Source organism: Sturnus vulgaris, chromosome 2 (assembly GCF_052056855.1).
Source record: "Sturnus vulgaris isolate bStuVul1 chromosome 2, bStuVul1.hap1, whole genome shotgun sequence".
Lineage (NCBI taxonomy): Eukaryota > Metazoa > Chordata > Aves > Passeriformes > Sturnidae > Sturnus > Sturnus vulgaris.
This window is the reverse complement of record NC_142244.1, coordinates 103,305,984-103,325,653: the sequence shown is the minus strand read 5'-3', so window position 1 is coordinate 103,325,653 and position 19,670 is coordinate 103,305,984. Positions and strand designations below refer to the sequence as shown.

At 42.0% G+C, this 19,670-nt stretch overlaps 1 protein-coding gene across 4 annotated transcripts in view; it reads right to left on the bottom strand.

The window, feature by feature from the left end:
- The window catches only part of NHS (NHS actin remodeling regulator), a 240,952-nt gene that overhangs the window by 9,626 nt on the left and 211,656 nt on the right, over positions 1-19,670 (bottom strand). For 2 of the 4 annotated variants that reach the window (XM_014875790.2, XM_088160233.1), the window contains exons 2-6: positions 16,720-16,872; positions 14,441-14,574; positions 5,775-5,837; positions 3,401-3,593; positions 68-199 (exon numbers count right to left, since the gene is read on the bottom strand). In XM_014875790.2, the coding sequence (XP_014731276.2) occupies positions 68-199; positions 3,401-3,593; positions 5,775-5,837; positions 14,441-14,574; positions 16,720-16,872 (675 nt within the window). Of the gene's footprint in view, positions 1-67; positions 200-3,400; positions 3,594-4,921; positions 5,100-5,774; positions 5,838-14,440; positions 14,575-16,719; positions 16,873-19,670 lie in introns of those variants that run through there. The other 2 variants (XM_088160234.1, XM_088160235.1) reach the window with 2 other exon arrangements.

Sequence of the window (19,670 nt, the reverse complement as noted above, 5' to 3'; positions counted from 1 at the left end):
AGCTCATATCCCTGCAATTTAAGTTGGTTAGAATGCTATCTATGGAAGATTTGTATTTATACTACACCTATTTCTTGTTGCACTCTTCTGGGGATGCCAGAGATGGTTTTCCTCCTCCTCAACTTTCGTCTCCGCTGTAGTACAGATTGTGAATGAACAAGAGAGCAGCGTATACTAGCCTCTCTGTCAAAACCAACTCCTGCAACCCATAAATAGGTCTCATTAGCCTTTAGAAATAGTAAACAAATTTTCATGGCTGGAACACAGTGGAGGTATGTGAGCTTGGATTAAGCCTGTGAATAAACATAAGGGAGCCCTTATGTAGCTCTTAAGTAAATTATATCACAGTATATGACAGTTTTACATCTAATTTCAGCTCCCCCTCAGCAGCCTGGTCTGCCAAAAATAACAGAAGGCATGAAAAGAAAAAGAACAGAAAAAGGAAAGAAAATCAGGAAGGCAAATAGAGAACTCTTGGTAGCAGGGCATCTTTCTTATAGCTATATATCCATCTGTCATAGGGACAATGACAGTAACTTGTCTGCAAAGCATTATCTGTTCAGCTGTAGCCTGACTTATTTTAAGCAACTAAGCGTAAGAAAACATTTTAAGGTTATAATGCCATATTGCAGTAGTTGGGTACTTCTTAGGAGACCAATATGCCAAGGGAGCTAACATTTCAAAAAGGAAGGAGACAGCTAAAATGGGGCCAAGTCACCATGCAAGTTTAGAGAGCATTCTCTGTGACAGTGACACATGACTAAGAGTGACATTAACAAGGAGTTGCTGTTTACTTGCATACATCAGGAAGTGACCTGATTTTCCCATGTGCAGAGCACATGGTGGGAGTCTGCTCAGGTCACGCAATCAAGACACTCAGTTTAGATTTAGAAGCACAAGTTCTTAAGTACATTTGTTTATGACCATCTTCATACAAAATAGGTGAGAATTCATTGCTTTCTTTATGCTTCCATGGCATTAGCTATGGGAAATGTCTTGCAGTTTGATTTTACGCTGTGTGGTCAAAAAGTTAAAAGGAGGTCAATCAGAAGGCCTGTGACCATCTGTACTGGCTTTTTGCACAACTGTACACTCACTCATGCTCTCTAAAGTTGACATGGGACAGGTTGGAAAAAATGTGCCAGGTCCATAAAAACACTAACATAAGGATTGCTGGTACGGTGGTTTGTAATCTTAAGAAAAACAAACAAACTAAAGCAAACAAAAGGAAAAAAAAATCCTGATAAGAAGCTCTATTTTAATAGCGTATAATTATAGAAAACATAATTATACACAGACATACACATACATATTACATTACATAACAATGTAAAACATTAAAAAGTAACTTTCTTGTAAAAGTTCTTCTTGAAATCTACTACAGTGAAATAGAGGCTTCAGACAGATGTCCTGTAACCACCAATGCCCCTGAAATAAGCAGAGGAAGAACTTTCTTTAATATGGAACAAAAGTGCCGTAAACTCCAACAACAATCATTTTCAAAAAAGTGAACATTTCTCAGGGTTGGGAGAAGCTTAAAAAACAAAAACAGAGAACTAAAAGCAAACTCTTTGAAACAAAAAATCAATCAGCATCATTGCTGGTTTTCCAGCAACTGTGAGTTAGCTGAACATGCTCTGTGTGCCAGATGCACGGGGGTCATCTCTGAGAGGAAAGTGGAAGAGGGTATTTCTTCCCCGTGATGCATACAAATTATTCCCATTAGTGCTAATGAGAATGATACACATAAACATCCAGAAGATTACATACCATTCTTGATCTGTAAAACTGATCAGTGGAAATTTGGTTCCAATGTATGGCAGGTGGAGTCTAGGCAAAAATGGCTATTACTGGAAAAGTTAACATTGGTCCCAGACCTAACTGTCCTCTGGCTGCACTTGGTGACAATAGCCCTGTTAGAAAGCCTGCACTGGTTAGGGTCCTATATTGAAACTAGAAGGAGCATCCTTTTATCACCAGCTTTACCTCGTGGAAATATGCCACATTATCTATGAGTTTCCGTGGTGATTTCCAGGGGCAGTGCCCAACTCACAACCTTGACCAGCTGGCTCCTGACCTGCAGCCCAGCAAGGTGTATGCAGGCAGATCTGCGACCCAGCTGCCTGTCCTCCTGTGGCCAGAGCACTGTCCTGGAGAAAGGGACACCCACTCCTGGCTGCCACCTCCAGAGGGAGGCAGAGCTGGTGGCACTTTGCAGCCACCTCCTCTACCAGGACGGAGGGGAACTGGGACTGTGTTGCTGTCACTGGGAGGATTCATGCAGCTGATGGTGGAGCAGATGGGGACTTATCACCGTGATGCTGTCAGCCCAAAAGCCTTGGTTGTGAGTTGAGGCTGGACTGCAGGCATACAACCCTCTCCAGCACCATGGTGAATCCTACAGCCTGTCTTGCAGGAAGTTTTGTGCACCACTGATAGACATGGGGAAGAACAATGGGAAGTGAGGGGCTGTGACCTTACCCCAACCGCCCAGTTACTCGGAAAATAGTATTAAATAAAATATTTTCTCTGGAGAATGAAGGTCAACTGAAAGCCCCCTACTTTTTTTCCTAATTGTTTACATTGAAGTCTATAACTGTGAAAGTTAGCCAACTTTATGCTCTTATGTTAATCAAAACTTGGTATTTGAAAACATTATTGAGGAAAACCCAGATCAACTTTATGTTTACCACAGCCCTCTGGAAGGAAAGAAAGAGAAAAGGAGAAAGAGAAAAACAGCCTGATTTTTGATTCTGGAAATAAGTCATCTATCACATTTAATAAGTGATATACCTGCTGCTTCTATAAACAAGTTCTCCTTCAAATAAATCTAGTCAAATATATCCAAATGTTATAGAAATAAAAGAAATGCCATTACTATACCTTCAGCATAGCTGCATGTAAAGAGATCTCAGAGCGATGGTTTGCATGCTACACATTCATGCCTTGCATGTTTAAAGCACTGCAAATAGTAGCCTACATTCTCTAGTTTATCTTCTCCTGCTACACATGATAATCATATGATTAATTGTGGTGGCTTTCTACATTATTTCAGTCAGCTACATTCAAAAAGTTATTTGAGGTCTTTGTTAATACAGATTGTAGGTTATATACACAACAAAAATACATTGTTTATACAGGGAACTAGGGTTATGTTACACCATATAACATGACTCTGAAAATATGGGCCATATTAATCCTTGATGCAGCTTCAGTGACTCCAGCAGTCACGCATAAGGGATGAATTTAGCCCACTGTCTTTCAGAAACTAAATCCTCAAGCTAGGGTCTTTGCCCCCAGACTGCACAATCCCGTGACTTCAAATAAATTAAACAAAATAAGTACTTGACCTCCCTTGAACCATGCAATAAATACAAAAATAAATAGAAGAGATTTGTACCAGTGACATTGATGGGGATAATGCAAGAAGAAATCACTTGGGCATCTTGTTTCATTTTCTCCTCTGGAGTTGGGAGAGGTAGTGCTTTACTCCAATTGGTTTGTTTATCCAGTGTAGAAGGGATATTATGTATTGGATTTTTCGGCCTCTGCCCTAACATGACATCTGTATCTTCGTCCTCTGGTGGATGGGACTGCAAATGAATACATTCAAAATCAGTGTCTCCCATTCAGGCACACAAGGCTAATTTTGAAACAAAGCAGACACACAAATCAGAAATCAATTACAGGGATGCAGGGAGGAATCGTTCTAAGTCACACAGCACCAGCCATTCTCCAGTGGAAACCTAACATCCTGCTAATAGGAGAAAAACACCTCAGCACACTGGAACTCAGCACATTTACAGTGACATTTACAGGCCATCTCCTCTGTCAGAAGGGGCACATTCTGCATTCGTGTGTAGCAATGGCAAGCGTGTCCTCAGTTACCACAAGCATTAGACATGTGGGTTCTCATTTGCAACTGCAACTGCCTCATATAACCATTCATTCAAGCATCAGAAGGTCCAAAGTTTAAAAGAAGGCCCCTCCATACTTCAGAATAACCATTTGCATTTCATTTGTACAAATGCAGATCAAGAGCAGACCATAGTACAGCCATCCAACAGCTGTGTGGTGGGAAGTGGCAGGTGTTGATGGTGCTGGGACAGGGGGATAACAACCAAAGAAAACAGTAGGTACTATCAGAAGACATTCAAAAGATTGTTTAGAAACCACACGTTTTTATAGCATACTACAAGAAGTAATAGATGCTAAAGATAAAGAAACAAAGAGAAAAGTAAACAGCATGGAAGAAACACAGTTTGTTTTCTTTTTGGAAGAAAGAACAAATCCCCCAGTACCCTGGCTTGCAAAGAGAAATAAAGTAAGTGAATTTTCATGTGGTGCTGGCTGCCAACTTGGGTTTGGGGGGGTCTCTTTGCTTGCAAAAAAAAAAGTTTCTGTTTTGTTTGGAAGAGACAGAGTGGAGAAACACTTACCTTTTCCTTCTGCTGTATAATTTCCCTCCCTTCTTCCATTAATACATTCTTCTGTAAGCTGTGACAACTGTTTGGCCAGCTCAGGACCTCTGTCTGCCTCTCATTTTTTAAAAATGAAGTACAGTCCCTTTCTGACTGGCTTTCTCTCAGTCTTGAATTCCCAGCTGCTTAACTACCAGCCTTCCTCCTTCATGCCTGCTGTTTACACTTCATTTGCCAGTTTTAGTTTAGGTAGCAAACAGGGCAAAGATAAAATGTTGTTCTACATTGTCATGGCAGAGCATTGAGCAGGTGGGTGTTGAACACGGCAGGATCATGCCCTGTCTGCCATTGTACTTCTGCCATTCCTCCGCCCAGGCTCCTCACAAATCCTGGAGGAATTAACCATCTCAGGCTTGCCAAACAGCATTTACATCCCGGCCCCAAAAGCATTAAAGATCTTAACTCTGCAGCTACTATTCAAACTGTTGGAGGGCACTTACCTCGTCAGTGTCACCTCCTGCAGCACCCCCAGACCCAAGAAAACACACGTTTCCTCTTCTCCCGCCCGCAGAAAACCCTCTTTTCCCACGTAGGATTTCAGTCAAACATTGCAGCCTTCTTTCTGCCTGCAGCTTTTGTGCCGATTCCCGGCAGACGTGAATAGCTCATATAAACTTCAAGCACAAAAGACTTTGTTTCCTAGGTAACTCCCCCCCACCCCCCCCACCCTAAGTTTGATGCATGCATGCAAAAAAACCCACCCTTGCACGCACAGGCACGTGGGGACACACGGACACACACACACACACACACACACACACACACACACATACACACACACACGCTGCATTTGTTGCCAAATTCATCCTTCCCTGGATGACAAAGAAGTGCTGGACAAAGTGGCTCTGGCTGCCAGAGCTCCTGCCCTCCAAACAGTGGCATCAACAAATGGCCACAGAATAAATAAATACCTGTTGTCACTGCATCCAAATTGTCCAAACCATTTCTTACCGTTTAAGAGAAAATGAAGGGGCAGTTGCAAAACATGACAAGAGAATTAAATGCAATTGCTAACGCTATTGAGTCTGTCCAAGTTTAGGCCTTTTAAAGGAGGGGATAGAGGGAGGCAGCTTTGTGGCCTTGAGCTCCTGAAACCCATCCAAGGTGTGAAGAATGAAAGAAGAGGGGGAAAAAAGTTATTTTTGTGTCTTACTGACATAAGAAAAACAGAAATGGTTTATTTTAGCACAGTAAAGTTAGCAAGTGAAAAGCAAGCAAGAGGAAGGATTAGGATCCGGAAGGGAGAAGAGTGGGACAGGGCTGTTAATTGAGGATTGCTTGTTTTTCCAGTACCTTTCTACTCCAGGGGGTCATGTGGCAACACTCAATTGGGGAGGGCGAACGGGTGCTGTTAAACTATAAATGTGAAATGTGGAAAAAAAAAATTAAAAACATACACAAAACAATTATTGTAAAATCACATAATTTTTGTCTGGATAAATTAGCATCAGAGCCAAAACGAGAAGAGATTTCCACCCTGTTTCCTACTGATGGGTTTATTCCCCACAACTTATTGGTTTGGACCCCTGTGAAGTCTGTGCTGGTTTTGCTTACGTGGATTAGACAAAACTGCAGTGAAATTGGTTCAGCCTCCTTGTACAGACATGCTTAAATTGTCCCAAAAATGCCTTGTATTGATTTGGTAACTCAAACTGTGTTCTGCCTGGAGCTGAAGCAGTGCAAGATACATATCCAATTGCAAAATTGAATTATAAATGTAAATTATTTCATAATATAAGGGAATTTTCTTCAATTTTTTCTTCAGTTTTAAGCAAATGGAAATAAATAATCATGCTGATGGGTGATTTATCACCATACATTGATTGCTATGTGTTTCTGATGATATCACTGCGTCTCTAAGCTTGCAGTTGTTGTGGCAGAGTGACAACAACCAATTGGCTTTTTGTCACTTTTTGTAACACTTGAAAGGACAAATAGCAATAGCCACAGTGTCCTGGGTCTTGCTGATCCCTATACCTCTAAAATCCTCTTCTGTCAGAAACTGGTTTGTTTGTGGCATCGTCCAGTTTTCAAAATCAAGGAGTGAAGGACAGCTGGCTTCTTTTGAAATAGGAAATTTAAAAAAGAGATAAGGAAAACCGGTCTGTTGACAACTCTGGAAATATCTAGCACGTTTCTTGGTAGGGGTTATTATCTCTCCATGCGTTAGCTAGCAGACTAATAATGCCAAATAATTCTGTGAATGATTTTCCTCCCAGCCATTATTAATCATTATCAACACTGCTGTGACAGATGAACAAACTTCAGTTTGAAAGACTTTACATTATATGGTCTCCTCTCAGGACAAAAAGTTGTAGTGAGTCTCAGAAGACCTAATCTTGCATCTCTTCCTAGACATACATCTCCTATTTTCCCTGGTTCCCATGTGCCCATGGGAAGCCTCCAGATGAGCTGTCCACAAGGCTTACAGGAGACCAAAGCAGGGGAAATCAAAAGAGAACATTTCCAGCAGCTTAGTTTCTGCCCAGGCCAGTGGAAAAGCAGTTCTCCCAAGCTGGGAAGAATGCTTATCACAGGAGCAACACCTCTGTTCATGCAACGAAGGCTGTGGAGATACTGAATACATCAACAATTTCAGTCTAATTACTCCTCAGATACCCAAGGATGGTAAGTTTCCAGTCACCTGCTCTAAGTAGACTGACTGCAGGTACCAGGATGCTTGAAATTTAATTCCTCATGGAAGGTGCTAGAGGATCTCTGACTAATGCTGCTGAGGTGACAGGAGTTCAACATGTGAAAATCTTTGCAATATCCCGTGGCCTGTGATTGTCAGTGCACAAAGAGAAGAGGACAGGAGGGACCTCCTGCCCTGAGCTTCAGCACAGCTACATGCACAAGCCACTCAGGGGCAAACCTGTTCAGGAGAGAAACAGCAGGACCTCAACTTTGGTCTCAGAGATAATAGTGTGGGTTACAGTCAAGACAAGCAAGATATGGTTACCCATCTGTCTGTCCTATCAGTGCAGCACTTCCCTGCCTCACCCATGTGCCACTCTGCCAGGTGCCTCTGAGAAAACACCTGTCTGCTTCCATGTACATACAGCCATCCTTTGATGTGCTAGAGGCTCAGGTCTCAGCTTAAGCATGGCAGGACAAACCTCCTAGGTAAGTTCCTATCATTAGAGATAGGATAGGACAAAAATGAAGGTGACCAGCAAAATTTCAGTTTCTGTTGTCACAGTTGTGCTCCTGAGAAAGCTGGTGTTACCACTGCCTCGCCAAGGGGTCCTGAGGTCACTTAATGCCTGTTCCCATGTGGTGCCTGTCGTTGGGGCAGCTGGGACATGCCAGCACAGAGCAGCAGCCTCAGCATTTCAACACCTCCATGCAGGGGGAGGGAGCTGCTACTTTTCAAAAGTTCTCATTCACTCAGAAAACCAGAATATCTCTAAATGTTCTGAGTAAACACGTAATTAAGCAAGAAATTATTATTATAAACCCAAGGCTATTCTGGTCCAATGGGCAAATCTGAAGTTAGGCAGTTTTAAAAGTTAATTTCTTTTGTGTGGGTGTGCTTGGCAAACAGAAACAGTGATAATCATTCTGTTAAGTACAAAGCCAGAATACTTTAAGTGTGCATTTTTCTTTAATGGGCTAAGATTGCTTTGAAACAAAACTAGTGCATAATTGCTTGAATAGGGATTTGTCACTGACATATGTGAGCATTTTTATTTCCTGAGCTATCCCATCAACCTTACTTGCAGAGGTGCCATTGTGCTCATGAAACTGCCTTGCAGTAAAAATCTTGTTGCATATGCACGTGACCTGATTTCTCAGTGCTCCATGTCACTTCAATGTGAAAGTCTGGTTTCTGTGCACTACAACAAAAGCCAGATGTACAAGTCTGGCTAGACAACAGAGGTTCCCCTGTAGAGAAAGAGATAGTGGCTCTGCTGAGGAGCAATTCAGCTCACCTTCCTTCAGCACTTAACTTGGGCTGAGATGAAGCACCCCTGAACACTCTCACCCTGATTTTAGGAAGAGCATTACTAGAACATATGTTAGTCAGGGTTCATCATTAACCATTTTAATGAATTGAAACCTTAAAATATCATCAGGACAGAGAATAAAATATCATCAGGATAAAGAAGCAAATCAGCAGTCAACAAACTTGCCAGCCTGGAAATTCGTGAGCCTGCCCCATTTATTGTCCCAGAGCTGGGATCTGAAAGAAATGAATGGGTCAATAACAGGACAAAAATACCACTTCTGCCCCTCTTTTCCATCTCCCAAAGCTCTGAGACATGACTGTTGTTAAATAGGAAAGGCTGGTTCAAGAAGCATAATTTGTGTTATATCATGTGCCTAGCCTGCCTTACCTATAGTGATTGCCTTACAGGAGATTCTGGGATTTCAAAGTTAGTGCACAGGGCCTATGGAACCAGGTGCAACCATGATAGTAAAAACCCAAGAGTAAAGAAACAAATTTTCCTCAGTTAATTAAAGACAGAATGCTAAAGCCTCATCAAGAGCATTTATCCTCAACGTGTTTGTTGAATTTAGACATGGCTGAATTGATTCCTTCCCCCTCAGCTGTGTTTGATCAGGCAGGCAAGGGGTTATCTCACAAGAGATTTAGGTGGCAGAGTCTCAGCCCCCAGCAGCACAGGGCTGGCACAGCCTTGGTGAGGGCAGGAGGTGGCTGCTGCACAGTGCTATTCTCCAGAGGATTATTTCTGACTGCTGCTGCCTAAAAGCTGCAGCTAACAAAAAGCATAAGGGATCAATATTATTTCTGACTTCAGGCTTCTATTGCAGTAGGTGGGGGAAATTTCCCTCCAAGAGTAACCTTATGAATACAGTGGGTGATATTCACCCAAGCAGAGCATCTGCATGTTGCTTCAACATCTGCAAGCTTTATATATCTGCTGTTGTCTCTAGCAAACAGAACATACATACAGTTTGCTTTCACCCCATGGAAGCATAGGAATTAGGTATACAGTACATCCTGACATCTCATTTAAGAACAGTCATTCATGCACTGAAAAGGCAACATGTAGAATAAGTGTGAACTAGTGTTCAATCCCACAATCACATGAGTACAGTACTGACTCCTGGGGAGCTGGTTGAAACCTCTGTGTATCCTCTCTGCCTGTGAAATGGAGAGCCTGCTGCTCCCTTAACTCACAGGAGTTAAAGAAAATGGTATTTATTTACATGATAGAAAAACCTGAAGGTCTAGAGAAAGAAGAAATACTAATAAAAGGCTACCAGCTTTCAGTATTTTCAGAGCACAGTCGGCTGTAGATTAGAATTCATAATTATAATTCATTAGAATTTCATAACTATAGAAATTCATAACTATACAGCAGCTTTCTTACACAGTCAACTGATGCTGAAGAGAAAATAATGGGAATATTTCTGGCCATGCTATTTTTGCTGCAAATCACAACCCTGCTCACCTGCCTGCTCCCAATGTTAATATTTTTGTATGTTTCATTCTCCTCAAGTTTTTATTTTCTCTGCTTGTGGGTGTTTTCTTTTCTTTTGGAGCATCACAAATGCAATCAGCTAAAGTACTGACAATCCTTTAATGATTAATGTACAGCTCCAGTGTTTTGACAACGTAAAGACAAAACTAAGACATGTTTTGTGACAGAAGTCATACCACATGTGGCATTTCAGCAGACAAAGGTACAAAATAAACATCCCATAATACAGGGTAGTAGGTATTAGACTCATTGCACAAATGGTGCTATACAAGTTCTGTCTGATAAATAAAGTCAGGTAGGTTTTATTTCCAACACCTTCAGGCAGGATTTGCACACAGAAAGTGCAGAGCCCAACTCATGGCTGTCCCTTAACTCCGTTGTTTCTTACTGAGGCTTCATCTGGCTTCAGCACAAAACTGTGTGAAAGTTAATATATTCAGTTGTACTTCCTTCCCTTTGCTGTACAAAGCATCCTAAAGCAGACCATAGGGAATATTTTTGAAATGGCAAGGAGACGGAATAAAATTATCCAATTCATTATTTTCCCTTCACATTTGCTCTAGCTGAGGCCTCAGGGACAGAAAAACCCTGTCTGGAAAAAACCCTCCTGCTTCTTAGTCCCTTAGATTCCTGCTCAGATTATAATTATGAATAAACTGACACTGAAATTTTTGCAATTGTGAGAGTATATCTCCAAATACTGAATTCCTCACTCCATCTCCTTGGTTTTATTATAATAGCTGTGCCACGTGGGGTTTGAGAAAATGTGGTCCCATAACATTCTGAACTGGAATACAGAAATTTTAGAGCCTTGCTGGCTGGACTTGGGGAAACCCAAGAAAGAAAAAATGCAGAAAAAATTAAAGAGAAGTCTGAAAGGCAGTTGGAATGACACAGCATCTTTACACTTAGTGACTGGCCTCAGCAGTGCTACAGGCAGGGTTGTCATGGGAACATTTGTAAGAAATGTTTTCCTCATTTTAGCAAGCCCATAACTTTCTCATACTCCCCTCAGATTATTTTCAGTTTGGTTTGGGTTTTTCTTCTTCTTCATTGGCAAAAATGCCTGAATGAATGCTACTTTTAAATGTGTTTGCTTGTATATTTATTCAGTGTAGAGAGAAAAGTGTGTATGCCAGTTTTCAGCTTTAAAAATGAATGACTGGAATGGAGTTAAGTGAAGTCATGTCTGCAAAACCATGAGGAACATGGAGAAAGGGAATGAGAAAGCAATGCTTACTGCTTCTCATAGTCTGAGAACCAGAAAGGATATGATGAAATTATGAGGTATTGGGTTTGAAACAAACAAAAAGCTACATTCTCATACAGATTTTTAAGGTCATTGTCACAGGATGCTGTTGAGGCTGATGGTGTAAATTTGCTAAAAATTGGATTAAACAAGTCTCACAGTCAACACAGAGAGATTCTTTGATGGATATTATTCTTTTGATCTTTGGCCCAGGAACTCTGTAACCAGGTTCTGTACGAAACTGGAAGGATAAATCATGGGACAATAAACAGCATAAATCATGCCCTGTTCTTATGCTCCTTCCTGAAGGATCCCCTTCTGGCCTTTGGGCTAAGTGGACATTTCAGCAGCCAAATTAGGGAGTTTCCTGTAATAAGAGTAGACATGAAAGAGCCTATTCCATTTCTATTTCTCTACTCTTTCTCCACAACAAAGTGATCTTGTGATGGAACTGTCCAAAATGTCTTTCCAGACCCATTTATGCTGGCATTACTTGCTTTGAACTAGAATTCATTTGTTCTTTCTTGGAATTTTTGGGACTTTGGCATCTTTCTCCCTGTAAATAGAGTTGTAATTAAAAGTGAATCTTCATCTGTTGTGATTGATTTTCTCTGGATCGTTGGAAGAGCTCATAGCCACCTAATTGGTAGCAGCAGCCAAAAGGTACACACATAGGGAACCTTGACTCAGATATGAGTAACCTGTTTTCTCAGTAACTTTCAGTAGTGGTAGTTCCCACAGGTTTCAGTGGTAATTTGAACATTCCTCAAAATCAAGTTCCTTATTTGAGTATCTTAATACATGCATTTAACTTAGATAGGCAGTTTGAAAAAGTCAGACGCTGTAACTTTCAAAAATTTCCCAGCTTCTTGTTGATCCCTTTCCTAATTTAAAAGAAACACAAAACGGGGCTCTTCTGGTTGTGTAGTATCACTCCCTTTAGCACCTTCCCAATGCATCAGAAGAGTGGAACACACAACATACTGCTATGCCATGAATAAAAATTATTGTGGATTTAGCATCTTTAGTTCATTGACGACTAGATGATACCATCAACTGGAATCAGATATCAAACATTACCAGCAGTCCCTGAAGCAGATAAACTTTTGCAGATGTCGATCTTATGCCAAAAAGAGCAAGCTAGCCAATTACAGCATTCTCAGCTTTCTCTTGTAATAGTATCATTATATCATGAAGGCTGGCACAATATCCATTTGCTATTCACTGTTGCAGTGTCTTGTAACAATCTCCGATTAACCTCTGCCAGACAGAACATTCATGTGCAGCTTCATCTTGCCTTATTCTCTTTTAATTTTTAAGTTGCCCCATTAACAAGGGGTTTTCTCAGAAATAGTTTAAGGCACTTTGAAATACTCTGGGTGTGGTGTATTTGCAATTTCCAAAGCATTGCCAGATGCCTTGAAATCAGTAGAACAACAGCCCTCCAACAGCTCTTGTTTGCTTCTCCTTAGGGGAACACTGAACCCAGTCAGCTTCCAAAAGGAGGTCTGATATGGGTGGGCACAAAGCTTAATGATTTCATTCTTGAAAAGAAAAAGGTGGACTTTCAGATATAGCCAAGACATCTGCGTTCAGCATGCCTTAATTTTGTCAACTAATACAGGACTCAGAGAGTTGCTCACTATTTGTTATTGTGTTCCACAGATGGAAGTAATGTATAAAATGCGCTGGTGGTTTTCCAAACACAGCAGAGATTCAGGCCTTTATGCACTGTGTATGCAATTTCAAAAGAGATGCCTTGTTCCCCATCTGATACTAAGAGAGCTTTATGTTCAAAAGCCTGTCCAAGCTATCATCTATGTCTAGTTCTGATCCTTAACATGGCATCACCTTCCCTTTACCTTTCAATGACCTTATAACAGCACTAGCTTTGATGATGAATTACAAAGAAGAAACAGGTAATCCTGTTTCTTCTTTCTGTCTTCAAATTTTTTTCTATGCTGTCCTCTAACATCAGGATATCTCCTTTAAGTTGAATCATATGGCCTGCAAATTTAACCAATTCAAAGCCTGCAGTGATGGTGATTCTGTCCTCAAAATTAGCCAGATAAGCAGCCAGAAAGTCAGAACAGTCAAACTAATGCAAATCTTATTATGTATTTCATGCTTTTTAAATGAGAAACAAAACCTTTACTATGGACTGATTGGCCGATGTTTTGGTCCCTAGGCAGGTGTGACTCATTTACATTGAGTCTTTTACACTGTGAGTACTTTAGCATTATAGTATTTAAATATGGTTAATATAATGGATTAGGATGAATGCACTTGGATTTTTAAACTAAGTGATGATTCAGTGTGGTTACTGAATCATTACCAAGCTTATAATGTACTCACAGGTGTAGCATCTCTTGAGATGCCAGTGTCCCTGAACGGGCAGAACAGATCTATTACCACTTGACTGAGGGCTGGCATTAGACAAACGCCTCGCTTAAAAGCCAGGTCCAGGTCTGATCTGCACCCTTAAAATAATGCAGTGGCTCTTAGTACAGGGCAAATGTAGCTACTATGACACTTCCATGAGTAAAACGCCCAGAGCCACAGAAGCTAGTGGGAATTATGGATCTAATCAGAGTTAAAGTTGTCAATCTAGCACATTTCCTTTAACAATGATAAATACCATATTGTCAACACTAATTTGATTTTAAATCAATGCAGTAGTGGCAAGTCAGCACAGACATACAGGACCAGATCTTCAGCTGGAGTTCCTGCTTGGCTGGTTGCAAGAACATGTGAGACATGAAAAATTTGAAAAACTGCATGGAGATGAACATTGCAAAACAGGACTGTGGAAAGTGTAGGTCCTTGTAGCTGGGGTCATGCTCTCAAACCTCCTGCACACACACAAGCCTCAGCCGGCACTCAAAGCCCTTGAGCTCTTGGCTCCTGGAAATGCTAATTCCAGGGCTGAAATTACAGCCCTGAAATGACGGGAGGGTCCTCAAAGTGCTACCTCTACAGCCTGAGTGGTGAATGTGGAGGACTTGTGGAGGAGTGTGTGAATGAGAGCATATGTGTGCTGGCCACGGGTGAAAGAGAAGAGGTTTCTGATTGAAAACAGCCACCTTGGGGCTGGCTGCTGAAAGCTGTGACCTGCCTTACGCTGCTGACAGTCTTTAAGGTCAGGGCTGTTGTAGCTGCACTGGCATGGGGAGGGGGCACTTGTGAAGCACTGTCACACTTAGGTCCCACCATGCTAAAAATGTATTTGTATGTGGTAGCCGTAGTGAAAGACTTACTGGTAGCAAATGCCGGTCCTTTATCGCTTGCCTCTTTTGGCTGCAGATTGCAGAGAAGGGAGGAAAAGGGGGAGCCACCACAGCAATGGGGCCTTGGATTTTTTGCTCTCTGTTATCACCTCGGCTTCGATGTTCTGTTTTGGATGAGAAAGAAGACACTAGTCTTTCCAAGTGTTAAAAACATACAAATATCTCTATTAACAGCACAAAAGAGACAGGTACAGGACAGCAGACTCCAAAGACAAAGGTTCTTCTCTTCCCCAGTGACTGGTACAAATCATCCCTGTTGCAACTGAAGGGGAGAAGCACTTACTTGACATCCATGTGCCCAGAAGAGCAATGCCCATACAATGCACCCCAGCATATGCACTGCAGCTGAATTGTCCCCAAATGAGATTTATACCATTTATCCCAAGAGACAATGGAGCCACCTTCTAGGCACTTGAGACCCAAGGCCTGATTTCCAACAGGAACCTGCAGCTCCTATTGCCTTGAAATACTGAGATGCAATAACTATGCCTGCATTGTACTCATATAAAATATATTGCTCCGAGGGAAAAAAAAGAAACACAGCTCCAGGTGGGATTTTATTCCCTGTCAGCATGGCAGTGCTAGGTTGTTGCAGTGGTAATGCTCAGGTTCCAACATGAAGGAGATCATCCTGGGAAGGTCAATATCTTTATCCATCCTAGGCCCACAAGAGTCTTCCTCCAGCACAGGCTCACAATATTCAGTCCTCTTCCAGCATCAGTCCCAAGTCTCTGGAACCTTCCAAGTGAATGGGAGAATGCTCATGGACTTCCCATCTCTAATTTTAGGTGACAGTTGGAAAATTGCTGTTTGCACGGAGTGCTGCTGAAAGGAGATAATATATTCACCTGCTCCACTAGCTGTGGTCCAGTCAACAACGTTTGCTGCTAGCATAGCTGTTTTCTGACCTAAAATTTAGTTTTAATTGCTCCTGGTTGAACAGATAAAGAGATAATGCAATTCCGATAGAAGAGTTAAGACACAATAAACCTGCTTACAGTAAATTTCAGACTAACATTTCATCCTCATATATGCAGTTATTTGGAAAATAAGATAAAGGAGCATATGATAAGCTGCCTGCTGAACCTGCACAGCTGTCATTAATTGTGGAGGATGGGAAATTGCCAAAACTGAGATTTGTAACTTTAAATGATGAGACATTTTCTGGAACTGCCTTCCCATGCCGCTGTCAGGATTTCTCCTGCCCACAAGATGGCAGGCAAAGATCAGCTTGGTTCTGGGACAATTGCAAATCAGAGCTGCTGAGAACAGAAAAGAACTTCTGCTCTACTCCAGCACTACTGTGGCTGAAATTTGGTTATATCACTCTGCCAGGCTATGAAGACATACTGCATCCACAGTGTGTTCCTGACCTAAAACCTGCAGAGACGGTCAAATGTGGTAATTAATTGGAACATCTTATCCAGCTAACAGATGCTCTGCAGTTCTAAGTAATCGATTATTATTATAAGCTAATAACAGTCATAAAGAAGCAAGGCAATTAGAGCTGTTGGTGAAAAACACTTCAAGACAGGAGGCTGCTGCTGAACATTTTAAGTGTGACCTGCATGGATTTTGTCCCTCCTTATAGCTCAGAAGAAAGACAGGCTTGTTTGTCTGCTTTGTCTTACGTCCTGGTAATAATTTTCCCTTGTTTAGGCTTCCAGTGCAAACTGACCTTTTCCCATCTTTTGCCTTCCCTATAATGTGCTGTTGTAGGACCATCCAGAAGTTTGCATCTAGTAAATTCTCTTTATGGCAGGGATCCAGGAGCCTGGTTATGACCCTGCTTCCTCTTTGTGCTGCTTTGAGACCATAGGTCTGCAGTTTGTTAGGTAATGTCAGAAAAAGTTCCTTAGCCTGGGAAGGGGAGAACTGCCCAACTCTTCCAAGCTGTCCAGGACATCTATCATCTGACTTTCAGCTGCCATTCTTGAAGGACACAGGCATCCTCCATATCATGCCTGGAAACCCTGAGCAGACAGCTCAGTTTTTGTGGAGACTAATACAACTGGGCTCCAGTTTCAACTCTTGTGAAAGGGGTTGGGACTAGATAATCTTTAAAGTCCCTTCAAACCTGAACTATTCTGTGATTCTACAATTCTGTGATTTCTTAGCATGAGTACCTAAGTCCCAATGCAGATCAGTGCCCACAGTTCTGTATGTTTGTGCCTGGCCATCCTTCTGCTGCCTGGAGGGGACCATGGCGAGTTGTTATGTGTGGAGCTGGAGCATGGGGGAGCACCTACCTCTGCGCAGGGCTCGCAGGTGCTGCTTGGCGTGGTGGTGCAGCTCCTCCACGCAGGGTGGCCTGGTGGAGGGGAGAAAGATGTTTCTTTGCTGATGCCAAGGTGCTCGGTAATAGACGCTCAGTTTGCTCTCTGCATCAAGGTTGGAGACAGCTGTAGGATAAAAAATAGAGTGCAACGTAAGACTTCTGGTCTCTCTTCCATCAACCTAGCTGAAAAGGAAAGGTTCTTGCTTGGAACAGCATTGTCAAGAACAGAAACCGGATTTGTTATAGCATTTTTACTCCCATGAAATAGCAGTAAACATTATCTTTGTGTTTCCACATCATGTTATCATGTTATACCAGTTAGTATTTAGGCAATGCCCTTTTACCAGATTGCAAATGGCTCTATGGAGGCAAGCAGGCGAAATGATGTATCAGTTTTTTATATAAATGGACCAAAAGGATAATAATTTTATGGATAGCAAAACAAAAATGCAAATAAGCTACACAATCTTTCCACAATGACATTTTGAGAAAAGGCAGTGGGAGGAATAGGTCTTCCATTTACTCATTCTCCTGCCAATGTGCTCTTTCACTACATCATGTTACACTCAACTAGCTTCTGACACAGGTTGCTAGTTCGCTGCCTTCCAGGGTGTAATGACTGAGATTAACTGCTTGCCCTGCTGAGAGACTTTGACTGTCACCTATCAAAAGAGGCTCCTTTAATAGATAGGGACTTCTGAGGGACAGGAACACTTTAGTTCCTCTAAAGAGAAATCCCAGATGTCTGCCTCTGAAAATTATATGAATCAAGTCCACTAAAGGTTTGAGATAATTTCTCAGGAGTGCTGGCACTCATGGGAGTCCCATGGACTATTCCCAGACTTACAGTACACAGTAGGTAGCTTTCCAAAGGCTAAAGCAGGAGTGGAGGGCCATGGGAGATGCCAGCACTCTGCCCCAGCCAGCAACAGGGAGCAGGCTCATCCTCAGCCCACATAATGCAGCAGAGCAGGTGGCACATCCTCAGGTATAGCACTGAGCTTGATCCTTCTCCCACAGGCGCCAATACAGACAGAATCCAGTCTAATGCCAAGGAGCTGCTGCAGCTGCTTTGTTCACAGGACAGCACAGTGTGACACAGGCAGGCACCCTCATGCACAGGAGGTACCTCCTGGGCTTCCCTTCCCAGCCAAAGAACCAGTGTGCCTCACACTGATCCCCCCACTGGCCGTGCACTCCTCTCCTTTGCATATTTCAGGGCTCTCATCTACTTTCCTGCTTTTGCACTCCCTTACCCTTTTTCGAGGGATAGCCAGTGCATCATGGCAGAGAACAGCTCTCCAGTGGAGATGCTTTAGTCTTTCTTGTTTTGTTGCTTTCTTTAATGCAAAACAACATTCACTCAGTCTGAAGGCATACCATTGCTTTGTATAGAGAAACAACTGGGAAAGTACAGTTGAAGAAGAAGAAGGAAGCAGACAGAAGAAGAGAAACCCAGGAACCATGCTGCCATGTGTGGGATGATGAAAGACTATCAGTTTCTTTGATTAGAAAAAAAACCCAACAGTTCACCAAGATTTGTAGGTGTCATAATGGAAGTGATGGTGTGATATCATCAACAGACCTGCTGAAGTTCAGGTTCTCAGAGCTTCAGCAAAAATTAAGGGACCCAAAATTCTCTGTCCAGTAGGGATCCTTGCTTTGCTTCTCAGTGGATTTTTGCAGGTGGGGTTTCAGACATTTTTCAGCACATTTGTAGTGCTGCTCCATGCAACTGGCATGGTCTGAGTGCAAGGAATGGCACCGGGGGGAGAAAAAAATTATAGCAGAGGAAGGTAATAGGATGAATTATGGCAACCTGTCAGTGCTTGTTCATCATGAGAATTTACTAATTAAATTTTTGACATTGCAAAAACGTAATGTTGCCAAATTGCAGGCAGAGCTTTTGATGACTTGTCTGTCTGTAACCACTGCAGAAGGGAAATACCTCACTGCTGGTTTTATATATCCCTTACCTGTTGAAGGTAGTGAAGCACTATATCTGTTTTACATACAAGGTACTGAGACACAAAGCAACTTGCCCTGATTCTGTTCTGAGCTACACTTCCTCCTTGGGAATCTCGGCTCAGGACAAAAATTTGTAGGCAATAGTAATGATACCCCACCCATTCTTTGTATTGCCTAGGGCATATGATATTCATGATCATAAATTGTACCCTGGAGGCTAATGAAAAGGCAAGCACAAGCAGTTCCTTCTTACTCCCAGAAAAATCTGTCTAGACTGAAGCGCTAGTAGTTGTCTGTGATGAATATCAGTTAGTAAGTGGAAAGTTTTTCCTACTTACGAAATTTTCAGACGTTTCACCAGGCTAGAATAGATTTTGCTGCCAAAATTAGCTTGTAGAAAGCTCTTTTGGCCTTGGCAACAGTATTTTACAAATAAGAGTAGGAGTTGGGTTAATATACTTGATGTGAAACTTAAAAATGAAACCAAGTTCATGCAAGCTCTGCTATACACCTACTATTGTAGACACACATTGCTGTTGACAGATAAAATAGGATGACCTCTTAGCCACCCAGCAAGTCTCCCTTAGCCAGCAGACCTGGCAGAGCTGTGCACAGTGCTGTCCCAGGGAAAAACCACAAATACGTTGCTTATCTTGAAATGGTAGAGCATTAAGAAGCTTAAAGTACCCTGTGCTATGGCCCCAGTCAGCACTCATCCATGTCTTCTCACCTTTTCCTGCAGAATCTCTGATTCATGGTAACAGGGAATGTATGATGGTACCCTCGTGACACCAAGAAAGCAGAAATATTGCTCAATACTCACTGAACTGACCAATCCTTTAAAATACTCCCAAGCTGGAGTGGATTTTCTAAAAGGTCCAGAATAGAAACTAAAAGTGCTGGCAAAAAAAGCCACAAGGGGATGAATGTTCTCAGCCTGCAGTAGGAAAGAAG